This window comes from Erythrolamprus reginae, chromosome 1, assembly GCF_031021105.1.
Source record: "Erythrolamprus reginae isolate rEryReg1 chromosome 1, rEryReg1.hap1, whole genome shotgun sequence".
In the NCBI taxonomy this organism is placed as follows: domain Eukaryota; kingdom Metazoa; phylum Chordata; class Lepidosauria; order Squamata; family Dipsadidae; genus Erythrolamprus; species Erythrolamprus reginae.
In genome coordinates, this window is record NC_091950.1 from 246118208 (window position 1) to 246130878 (window position 12671).

The 12671-nt window shown below is 37.4% G+C and overlaps 2 protein-coding genes across 2 annotated transcripts in view; one reads left to right on the plus strand and one right to left on the minus strand.

Annotated features, from left to right (window-relative positions):
* Window positions 1-12671, plus strand: part of CTNNA1 (catenin alpha 1) — an 86336-nt gene that overhangs the window by 30407 nt on the left and 43258 nt on the right. The window lies entirely within an intron of this gene.
* Window positions 261-5027, minus strand: LRRTM2 (leucine rich repeat transmembrane neuronal 2). Its single transcript, XM_070738314.1, has 2 exons — window positions 4998-5027; window positions 261-4275 (listed from the first exon to the last, which is right to left on the minus strand). The coding sequence occupies exons 1-2, from the start codon at window positions 5025-5027 to the stop codon at window positions 3157-3159; spliced, it is 1149 nt and encodes a 382-aa protein (XP_070594415.1). The 3' UTR covers window positions 261-3156.

Genomic DNA, 12671 nt, shown 5'->3' on the forward strand with positions numbered 1-12671 from the left:
AGAACATTTAATTCGGGAACTTGCTTGCAGGAACCTTTGCTTTCTGAAGTAATGGAAATAATTTATGTTCAGGGACTGATTGAACAGTGCTAAAATAAGTAATGGTTCCATTATTTATTTTCCTTCTGGGACTGTTGTAACCGTCATTTCAACTATAGTTGAAATATCAACTATAGAAGATAAAGTCATTCAATATGGCATTCTGTTAAGAACTAGTAAATAAAAATGGCAAAATATGTATTTGAGTATTGGTTGGAGCATTTGGGAAAAATATGATGCTTGGGCTGGGTGTGATCAATAGCCTCATAATTTAATACCGGTTTAGAATTAATTCATACAGGTTTGCATATCACCTAAAATTTTATTTAATGATTCAGCATTTGGCTTTTTGCCAAGGATATATCATACCCGTCTTCCCATGAATAAGTAATAATGGGGGGGAGGGACTGAAAATTGTGTTTAAATTGCTATCGAGTGATATTAATACTTTGCCTATGGCTTTTGCATATATTCAAACTCTTTATTTAATTACCCTGTCAGTGTCAAAATAAATGTTGGATCCGGTCACAGTCTTAAATAATACTTGCTGCATTACTTAATGTGATATCAGTAGTGGTTAGTTTTGTCACTTTAAAAAATGCCCTCTTTTTAGACTACTAAGGAAAAGTAGAGAAATCTAATTAACCAAGCTAGAACCAAATTGGTCTACAGCTGATGTATTTTGGTAATTACATAACTGTACCGTGCAGCCTATATGACTGATATTATAGAATTAATGCATAATATTGTCCTGCACTTTTTTTTTAGATTAAAACAGTCAAATATATAGGCATGATAATATGAGATACTAGTAATGGGCTAAAAATTGTATTCTCAAATCTTATATAAGTATGAAAATTATATTATACTGTATAGGTGTTTTCAAGTATTTCAGAAGGAAAACAAATTGACATAGAAGAAAATAAATGTCTTAGATGCTGGTACTTCCTGCAGCATCTCCTGACTAAGGTAAAGTGCCCTGAAGAGAAGAGATAGTAATAACAAAGGGTTTTGACCAATTAGTAAGCCAGTTGTAAGCCAACTCCAATTAGTAAGTCAGGAGTATGCCAATTCTATATAGTAGTTAAGTAACACTGATGAAATAATGTTGGGCTATATTCTGATGAAGTATCTTATGAGACATAAATATCATATAGATGCTGAGAAAAATGTTCTGTTCGAATGTAAACAGTAACATAATTGTTACTCAGTTGTCTTCCAAATCTTTGCAGTTTATACATCTCGTTTCACCTTCAAACCAATTTGCTTACACACAGTAGGTTCTTGTTAAGTTAGTAAAATGGAAATAGCAACCAAAACAGGCAGTTCCCAAATTGATAAGTGGAACATAGATTTGTAATAGATATTATGTTTCAATGCAGATAAAATCTAGTTATCAGATGCATAGAATATGCTGTATATGGCTGAAAGACAATGGCTTATGATGTAGAGGATTTGTAGATTTTATCTACTTTTCACTAATAGTTTGGCTTAATAGAGCTTTAAGTAATACAATCCAATATATTGAGCTAAAGTAATGCCGATTATAAAACTTGCAAGTCCTGGAATTTGATGCATTGGCTTTAAAGTCTGAAATTTCCATCCTTTTCACCCTGTTCAAACCTTTGCAATATTTATTCAAGGATGTTTATATAGCACACGCATCAGAAAAATGATGGTTTGTTTGAAAACCTTGCAGCATAGTACAATATACAACGTTATATACTGATTTAAAGAATCCAAGCATCAATATTTCTTTTCCCCATTAGCAAATGTCATTGTTGAACTTGGCATGATGGTTAGATCTACAGATGTACATTTTCTTCAAAATATTATACCTTTGATTATGTGTTCATGATTTGAGAGAGGTACTAAATAATTTCTTAATTTTATTACATTTAAACTACACAAATGTGTAGTAAAGTAAGTTTCATACACACTAAATCTAGAATTTTTAAGATCCAAGAACTGATTATTTGCTTTTCAGAGAAATTTTGTCCTATTTTAAATGACACTATAATCTTTCTCCACAAAAAAAAAATACCAATCTGAGTTTTAAAAGTTCTTACTCTTTCTATGAATGTAATTAAATTAATTAATTATATTGCAATCAGTAGAGCCCTCTCCTTGAATATTGGATTGGTGTTTAAATTATCCAGTGTTGGAATTTATGGTAATTGAGACTTCATTCTATGAGAATAATTCGGTGCCAGAGGAATAGTAATGAATATAGAAACTAGTTTTCTGGTATTAAGTAATCAGTTAGGCTTCTTGAGTAAAAAAAAAAGAGGGCTTTTTTGCTTTTAAAAAATCCTTAGTGTTCATTTCTTTATATGTTGCTCCTTGGCATAAAGTCAGGACCGATTTAACAAAAGTTGAAGCTCATCTAATATTTGGAGACCACACTAAATGCTACTGAATAGCTATAGCAGGTTAATATTTTGAAGTAATGAATGTGATCTTTATTCAGAGGTGGCAGTAGCTATATTCTGAATTTGCTACACATTTAGAATTCTGAATTCTTACTATGGAGTTAAAACAGTACTAAAATTTCATGCTGTAGTAATTTCTTCTGCACTTTTGTACTGTAGATCACAAGACAGAACAATCATTTAAGGAAATTATCTTTTTGCTTTTTTTTGTTTTCTGCATTTACTTCATGAAACACTGAACCGGCTGAAATGTTGGTAAAATTTAGTAATTACAATGCATCATTTGGTAAAATATTCCCCCTTAAGTCCATTAAATAGATACCCAACAATATTTTCATCCAAATTATTTTTCTAAATTATATCTGGAGGCTTGGGAGTAAAAAAAATAAAAAAAATACACATATAATTACATAACATGAAACAATATACATATTTTGGGCTGAGCATATTTAGATTCCACACATCAGGAATGCAAATGTAATGCCAACACTGTTATTTAAACACTGAAAATATTGTGGGTTTATTTAAAAAGAAAACACCCTGAAATACTACTGCATCACTCAAAACAAGTTGCTTAGAAAAATCTAGGCTTTCTCAGTATTTGAGTTTTTTAAAAAAATGTTATCAGATCCCTGCAATTTAAAATAAGTTTATCTCCTTTGTGTTCTTTGATTACCTGTAGATATTACACTTCACATTCTTTATAGGGTAACTGCTGACATTTGCATTGTCCATAGCCATTAATGATGATGAAAGGTCCTTCGTGGGCAGGTTCATATTCATTATATGGTCCTTGGTCTGACATATTTGACATATGCAGCCGTGTTTGAGATCGTAGTTGCCTGTGGCTTTGAATCATTGAACACTGCCTAATTTTCCTTAATGTGGGAGGACAGCACTTCCTGGAGATGAACACTACAAAAATGATAAAAAAGAAAGAAAATAATAAAGCCATTGTTCCTGTAATTACCTGCTGGGTGAAGATGACATTGTTTGGTTCAGGCATTTGCTCTTCTGTGGTGAAGGGTACTCCTGTGGTGGTTGGAATTTCTTTATCTCCCACATGGAAATTTGAGGAGCTTATTCGCTTTGTATATTCAGTTGTTGGAGCTCTGTGAGATGTAGCAATAGGCGTAACAACAGTCGATAAATTCCAGCAAAGCTGAAAACCGTAAACCGCATCTAGAATATCCTCTCCCTGGGTATGGTTTGGGGTATGACAAAGGATGGAGTATTCCCACCGACCTTGGAAGCGACTGAGCCATGTGGCTAGTGCACATATTTTGGGGCTGCATTCCCAGGGGTTGCCGGAGAGACCCACAGTCGTTAGGGCTTTAAGTGAATATAAAACCTTGGACTCCAGAGTGGTTAGCTTGTTGTTATCCATCAGGAGGATTTTAAGATTAGGCATTATTTCAAACACTGTCGTATCAATGGCTTTGATATCATTTCCAGACAAGTCTAGCTTTTCTAAAGTGCTCCAGGTCCATTCCATCCCACAGGTCAGGTTGCTAATTTTATTCCCCTGCAAGAAGAGCATGTGCAGATTGCTTAGCCGAAGGAAGTGAGCAAAGTTAATTTTTGTCAGTTGGTTGTGCTCTAGGTGAAGCTCCCTTAGTTTGGTTAATCCTGCAAATCCATTGCGCGCCAAACTTCGCAAGCGGTTTGTGCTCAAATCCAAAAAATCCAAGCTACGGCAGTCTGAAAACAGACGGACTGGGATAGTCCTCAGAGAATTGGAACGTAAACTCAGGGTTTGCAGTTTACGAAGGCCATACAACAATTCAGGATTCAAAGCAGATAATTGATTGAAAGAGAGATCCAGATGTTGCAGGTTAAGCAGCTGGCTGAAAGTTGTGTTTGGTAAATAGGATATTTTGTTTGAACTTAAAATTAATTCCTTGAGTTTATATAGTCCTTGAAAAGCGTCGTCTCTTACTGTGTCAATTTGATTATGGTCTAAATGAAGCCAGGTAAGTTGACTGAAGCTTGCAAACTGATCTCCTTCAAGTTCCATAATAAAATTGTGCCTCAATGACAAACCTAGACAGCCCTTGTCAGTAGTGTTTGGCACTGAGTGAAACCCCTGAGAGTCACAGTAAAAGAGCAGCTTCTCACAACGGCATTTTGGTGGACAAGCCGTGCCCAAGGCAGGCAGCATTTTAAAAACAATACTCATTGCATATACTGCTGCCAGCATAGGAGCCCCTAATGGCCACTTGAAATGTAAGCCTGCAGAATATAATTCAGGGAAACAACAAAAATAGGATATTCTTATCAGATGTATGCTTAGAACAACAGGAGAAAGATTGCTGCAAATAATGGCATGCATTAAAATGTTTTGGAGCTTTAATTCTTATTTTTTTAAAAATCTTGGTAGAGATATCTAAGTTACTGAAATTACCGATAAGCAGTTTCCCACGATAAGCAGTTTCCCAGTCTTTAAAAAGTACTGATTCCTAAACGTGCTTTTCAAAAGCTAGATTAACTGCACCTTATAAAGCAAGTCAAATAATGCAAACTTACCCATTCTTTTGAGTACGTTGGAGGTTGCATTCAGTCGTAGTTTTAGACTCAACACAGTGAGTCTGTAAAAAGCTCTAACGTTGACAGCCTTTAAATCATTTGCTCTCTTTGCTCTTCTTTGATTTTGGAGTAAATAAAAAGGCTTCACATCCCATTTCCAATATATTCCTTTGAATTCATGACCTTGATTTCCAGTGGCAGATTTGTTAATTCCTGAATCGGTGCTGAGTTGATTGGCAGGTTTTCTTATACTGTACAGCTGCTTAATTGCAAACGCTTTCCACAGCTATGGCTTTTTTACTCTTAACTTGTTGATGGCAGATGGGTAGCTTATCACTGAGAGAAGCTTCTGTAGTCGCTTGAACGCATTTGCTGAAAAGCTTTCAGGGCTAAGGTACAGAATGCATTTGCCTATGTGCTGCTACCACACAACTGTATATAGGCTGACGTCACCCTGTGACGTTCCTTTTTGTTTGGGTTTTCCAGAAGCTTTTGCAGTTTAGAGCACTATAGTGCAAACTCTCAATTGTGAGATTAGACTACCACTAAGAGGAAAAAAAGTAAGAATTCTTCAGCTGATATCCAGAAGATAGGAATGGTTTTGAAAGAGTCTAAACATTACATGCTTATTATTATTATTACAATGTTAAGGTGTACCGATTTTGATTTTTGTGATTTAATATTTGTGTTGGTGTTCTGTATGAAAACTGTAAAGATGGTACATAAGAGCATTACAAACACACACACACTTTATCCCCAAAACAACTTAACAGAAAAAACTCACACATGATATAGCACTTTAGAAATTAGTAGCATTCACTTATACATTTTTTTGAAGGGAATACTTGTATATTTATATTAAAAAGGCAAGGTTTTTAAAATTGTAAAGTTGTGTGTGAAAATCAATTGCACTGGGCTTTGATGATTCTTCATCTGGGTAGTTCAGACAGAATTTAGAAATATTTATAGATACTCAATACATACTCAACGTGGATTCCATTCTAAATGATTGAATCCCTGGAAATGTACAGGACAGTGCCATCTTGTATCTATTCTGTGAGCTGCCCCAAGTCTTCGGAGAGGGGCGGCATACAAATCTAATAATAATAATAATAATATTCTTTAATTATTAAATATGTAGCTCTTTTACTTCTTAAATTGAACTGAAGCCACTGAGCCAGAGGTGGTAAAATAAGACCCTGATAATAAACCTAGTTGGGCTTTTGAGTGCAGGGCAATAAGACCAAGCGCTTATTTCAGGGTTTAAAAAATATAAGACAGGGTCTCGTTTTCAGGGAAACATGGTAGTATTTAACTCCATGATTGGCTTTGCAGTTATCAGTTCAAATAATGTAAATAACCTAGTAAATATTTGATTTGGAAATGGTAATAGAGTTTTATCCAGATTTGGCAATATTGAAACATAATTCTCAGTTAATAAGAATTAATGCTAATAGGACCTAATCTCACACTTTATATTTTGAATATTATTCTGTCACAGCTATATTTTTTTAACTGGTAAAGTAACCTGTCATTTTTTAAAAAGTTTTTTTATTAACAAAACAATTAAAAAGCAATCATAAAAAACAAAAAGACATGGATAGATGTGACATTCCAGTTTACATATTTTCATCAAGTTATTTCTCTTTCTAGTCATAGATCTTTATATATATGTATCTCCAATTATGTACAGTATTAATTCCATTTTTCTTCTTTAATAATATGAAAATCCATACCTCTCTAGTTTGTCACTACAGTGATCCCCCGAGTTTCGCGATCTCGATCTTTGCGAAACGCTATATCGCGATTTTTCCACCCGATGACGTCACTCCCTTCCTTTCTCATCTTTCTTTCTCTCTCTCTTTCTCTATCTTGCTTCTTCCTCTCTCACACTCTCTTCCTCCCTCTCTCATCTCTTTCTTTCCTTCTCTCTCTTTCTCTATCTCTCCCCCTCTTGCTCTCGAGCGGCGGGTGGCACCCAGGGAAGGTTCCTTCGGCCGCCCACCAGCTGATCTGCTCGGCAGCGCAGTAGCAGCGAGGAGCCGAAGATGGGGTTTCCCCTTTGCATGGGCAACGGGGAAACCCCATCTTCGGCTCCTCGCTGCTACTGCGCTGCCGAGCAGATCAGCTGGTGGGCGGCCGAAGGAACCTTCCCTGGGTCTTCAACTCCCAGAGCGGCGGACAAGCGGAAAAGCGGCGGACAAGCGGGCAGGCAGGTGGCTCCTCAGCTGCTGGGTCTTCCCAGGTGCGGAAGTAAAAACACCATCTGCGCATGCGCGGCCATGGAAAAAGGGGCGCGCATGCTCAGATGGTGTTTTTACTTCCACACCGCTACATCGCGAGAAATCGATTATCGCGAGGGGTCTTGGAACGGAACCCTCGCGATAATCGGGGGATCACTGTATATTATAATTTTTATTTTTATTTATTATTTATTTATTAATCAGATTTGTATGCCGCCCCTCTCCGCAGACTCGGGGCGGCTCACAGCAATAATAATACAATGTAAACAAATCTAATATTTAAGTTAATTTTAAAAACCCCAATTTAGAAACCAATCATACATACTAGCATACATAAATTTTATAAGCCTAGGGGGAGGGAAAATGTCAATTCCCCCATGCCTGACGACAGAGGTGGGTTTTAAGGAGCTTACGAAAGGCTAGGAGGGTGGGGGCAACTCTGATATCTGGGGGGAGTTGGTTCCAAAGGGTCGGGGCCGCCACAGAGAAGGCTCTTCCCCTGGGTCCCGCCAAACGACATTGTTTAGTTGATGGGACCTGGAGAAGGCCAACTCTGTGGGACCTAACTGGTCGCTGGGATTCGTGCGGCAGAAAGCGGTCCCGGAGATATTCTGGTCCGGTGCCATGAAGGGCTTTATAGGTCATAACCAACACTTTGAATTGTGACCGGAAACTGATCGGCAACCAATGCAGACTGCAGAGTGTTGGTGTGACATGGGCGTATTTAGGAAAGCCCATGATAGCTCTCACAGCTGCATTCTGCACGATCTGAAGTTTCCGAACACTTTTCAAAGGTAGCCCCATGTAGAGAGCATTATAGTAGTCGAGCCTCGAGGTGGGGATTCTTCCTAAACAATAGTTTTAAAGTTCCGGTAGTAGTTTAAAAAACATACATACCATTTATGGCTGGATCCCGATGTTACACCATCAGATCAATGGCCCCAGGTTTGCTGGAAAAGCCAGGTCTTTACAGCTTTCTGGAAGGCCAGTACGGTGGGGGTAGTCTGGATCTCAGGAGGTAGCTAGTTCCAGAAAGTCGGAACAGCCACAGAGAAGACCCTCCCCCACAGACCCACCAGCCGACACTGTTTAGCTGACAGGACCTGGAGAAGACCAACTCTGTGGGCCCTTATTGGTTACCGGTAGAAAGCAGTCTCAAAGATAATCTGGCCCTAAGCCATGTATGGCTTTAAAGCAGGGGTGGGCTACTGCCCAGACCGGGGGTGGGGGAGAAATATAGTGGGGTAGTGAAAATGGAGCTCCACCCCAGAGAACCCAATTTGCACTAAAAGATATTGAAAGAAAATTCAGGGTGTCCTGCATAAGCCACACCCACAGTGTGGTAGTAAAAATTTTGGTAGCCCTTCAGTGCTTTAAAGGTAATGATCAACACCTTGAAATGCGCCCGGAGATCAATCTGGAGCCAGTGCAGTCTGTGGAGAATAGATGTGATGTGGGTGTACCTAGGTGCACCCACAACAGCTTTCGCAGCTGCATTCTGGACCAGCTGTAGTCTCCGAACACTCTTCAGGGGTAGCCCCATGTGAAGCATGTTGCAATAATCTAACTATGAGGTGATCAGGGCATGAGTGACCATGAGAAGAGCCTCCAAATCCACATCTGGTCACAATTGGTACACTAGGTGAATCTGTGCAAAGGTCCCCCTAACTACAGCTGTCAGACGTTGGTCCAATCTTAGCTGTGAGTCTAGGAGGATACTCAAATTGCAAACTAGTTCTCAGAGGGTCATCCCCCCCCCCCCCACGAACCAAAGATGGATGATCAATATAATCTTTCGGAGGCAATACCTACAGCCACTCAGTCTTGTCAGTGTTAAGTCTGAGCCTGTTAACTCCCATCCAGACTGTCACAGCCTCCAAGCACTGGCACATCATATCCATTGCTTCACTGAAGTAATATGGGATGGAGATATATAACTGGGTGTCATAAGCATATTGCTGGTACCTCAATCTTTTCTTGCAATTGCCTGATGCCCTTATGATAGTGGAGTAAGCCATTTGGCTACTGTTAGTTAACTGATCAGATCTTAGAAAGAGCCAAGGAAGAAAAGTAGAACTAACTAGCCGGGTATTTGCAAAGGCAATTGACGAATGGGAAATCTTAAAAGTTTAAAGAGAAATATTTCAACGCAATGATAATAATGAATAAGTAAAGAAAATGAGGTTCATATTGCACATAGCTAGCATTTGTAGGCCTGGGAATTCAGATTATAAATGATTTGCAAGATAAGTGCCAAGTCATTTGGCTTCCAATTTTAAACAGTTGACATTAAAATTCAAAGAAACTTTGTCCAAGATGGATAATACTATAGTTTAGCTTAGGTAAAACCAGAAGAATTATTATACATTGTAATATATTCAAAGAGAACATGTATAAAAACAGGAGTGGTTTCTCCAGTTGTATGTTCATTTCTTTATTATATTTCTAGACTACCCATCAACTACCTTAGACTCTGTTCACATCATTAAAATATATATCATAGGTCAAAGTGATACAATAAAAACATTTTACTATACAGTGTTCCCTCGCTTTTCACGGGGGATACGTTCCGAGACCGCCCGCGAAAGTTGAATTTCCGCGAAGTAGAGATGCGGAAGTAAATACACTATTTTTGGCTATGAACAGTGTCACAAGCCTTCCCTTAACACTTTAAACCCCTAAATTGCAATTTTCCATCCCCTTAGCAACCATTCAGATTATTACTCACCATGTTTATTTATTAAAGTTTATTAAAAAACATATTTATTAAAGGCAGACGAAAGTTTGGCGATGACATATGATGTCATCGGGTGGGAAAAACCGTGGTATAGGGAAAAAACCCGCAAAGTATTTTTTAATTAATATTTTTAAAAAGCTGTGGTATAGATTTTCCGCGAAGTTTGAACCCGCGAAAATCGAGGGAACACTGTATACAGGTATACAGGTTTAAATCTTAGCTCAAATATATTTCCCCTTATGCTAGAAGTGTAAACTTTTCATTTATAATACATGAATTATTTTATTCCAGCAAATAGGTGTATAGACTTATTGGAAGCAGATCATTGGTTTGAATCCAGCTATTGGAATTTGCCTTCATTTTATGAGATTCAATCCTTTCAAAGCACAATTTATTGTTTGTGACACATAGTCAATAACTCTTAAGCAGAAAAACATGGAGTCAGCTAGAGGATGCCTATTTCGGAAACCCTGAGTTAGACATGCAGTAATGTGCTTGCCTTAGATTAAAAACCAAGCTTGCCTATCATAGGATATCCAGGCAATGTAGCATTCAGATTGATTAGGATTAAGTTTGAATTTCTGATGGCGATACGTATATAACGTATTAGCACAATGTATCATGGCAGCGTAAATACATTACTTGTTGCCCACCATAGCTACAGTTTCCTTATCCCATTATCCACAAGAATTGGAGATACTTGTAAAGGGTACAACAAAACAGACTTGATGCCAAACCTACAACTTTGTACTTGCATTGGATGCAAGGATGTAAGGACGGAATTTGTATTGATTGCCGCATGCATGTTTTCATTTTAACATAATCTGGGTTGGCTAGAGTTACTGTATTTATGGTACATGTTATTCTTTCATCTTCTGTTGTATCGGAATGTTTCATTTCCTGTAGAATGTTGTTATCCGTGTTGGTTTATTTTTATCCTGCCTTTTTACTTAAAAGCTCTCGAAGATACTAATGTTTGTCATGTTTTTCTTTTCAAAATATTTTAAATAAAAACAACTAGCCTTATATCCAGTCATAGGCATAGCCTGCTAGCTTAGTTAGTGAAATTCAACAGATGTTTTTCTAGTACAATACTGCCACCTGTACCAAAGCGGGCCTTGTGTTTTGCTACTACTGAATGTTTTTATTGAGAAATATGATACCTTTTATTTTCCTTTATTTTTTGCACTTGTGTATGTGGACACATAATCTTAGATTCATGCATCTTCTTCTCTACACTGTTATAATGTCACAAAGGTTGTCATGTTATAGACAGATGCCAAATTTGTAAACCAGCACGAGCTGTTGGCCACATGGAGGTTAAGGAATAACTGGGGACAGAAACAGTTAAATAAAAGCATGACTCATATTCTGCAAGAGATGACCACTTCTAAACAGGTGGAACTAATCAGAAAAAGATCCCTAGGGGCTGTTTAATCAAACAAGATTATTCGTTTTCCTGGGAGTTAGAACAATCTGTCCATGTAATTAAGAGGTGCATCTTTATTCAGGTTTCTTTTAATTCAACTAATTTTGCATCTGGATTCTTATATTGTTCTAAGTTATGCTTTGTTTAACTACAATTGATTGAATAGCCCATTATGGTTAATTGTGCTGAAACTAAACTACCATATTACATCAGAATGAAATGTACAAGCCACCTTTAGCATCGGGTGCAAATAACCAGAATCATTCGTGGATAGTCTCAAGCCGAGGTTTTATTGTTAGTCACCTATGTTACAAGAATCTCGCCAGACTTGATTGCATTTTCTCTTGGGATTGGTCAAAAGGTTTTGGGGATTTGGGGGGCAGGAGGTCATACCTGTCGCGATAGTGAAAATGATTAAAGTCCGTTTGAACTTTAATTACCGCGGAGGTGATGGATGGAAGCTGTTTAGTCATTTGTTCAAAACAAGATTTCTTTTATTATAGAAGTAGAAAATAAAACATGTCTCGGTGGACAACATAACAAATACGTCTTTACATGATGGTGGATAGAAATAAGAATGGAGATTTTAGGATGAAGAAGAAGGAAGTAGTGTTAGATGTGGCAGGATATTACATCATAATAGGAGGAACTTAATAAAGCACACACAGTTAACTATTTAATGACTAAATGTCTCTGGGGCTGGCAATATTCAGCGTGAAAACACCTGCACTGCTTTCTGTAGTTCAAGAATTCTAAGCCTCCTCTCAACATCTCCCTCAATGTAACTGGTGAGCCCAATACTCCTAATAAATCTAGAAATCTATAGGGAGTAAGTGTGCAGCTCTAAGTATACTCAACAAAAATTGTTGAACGTAATTATATATATTTGGTACCATTACGTATATACCCCACAGCAGTGATTTTACACATAGAGTAAGTAAAATAAATATATGCTTTATGCTGAAGACACTTGAAAATGACACATCTCTAAAGTTTATCTTCTAAGATGTGTTATAATAGGAAAAATTATATTTTCCACTAGATTAAAGGATTGTGCCTGAGAATTAATCTCTTCCATGTGCCCTATCAGGGCCCTCTTAACAGGATTATAGGTCCCCAGGCAAAGCAGTATACTGGGGCCCTTACAACAACTTTACTCACAGGAATAAAAATGAAAACGGTTGAAAAAAATTAAACCTATATTTGCATGTTAGTATTAATTTTAAAAATGAAATAAAATTTAATAAATATGTTGTTGTATTTAT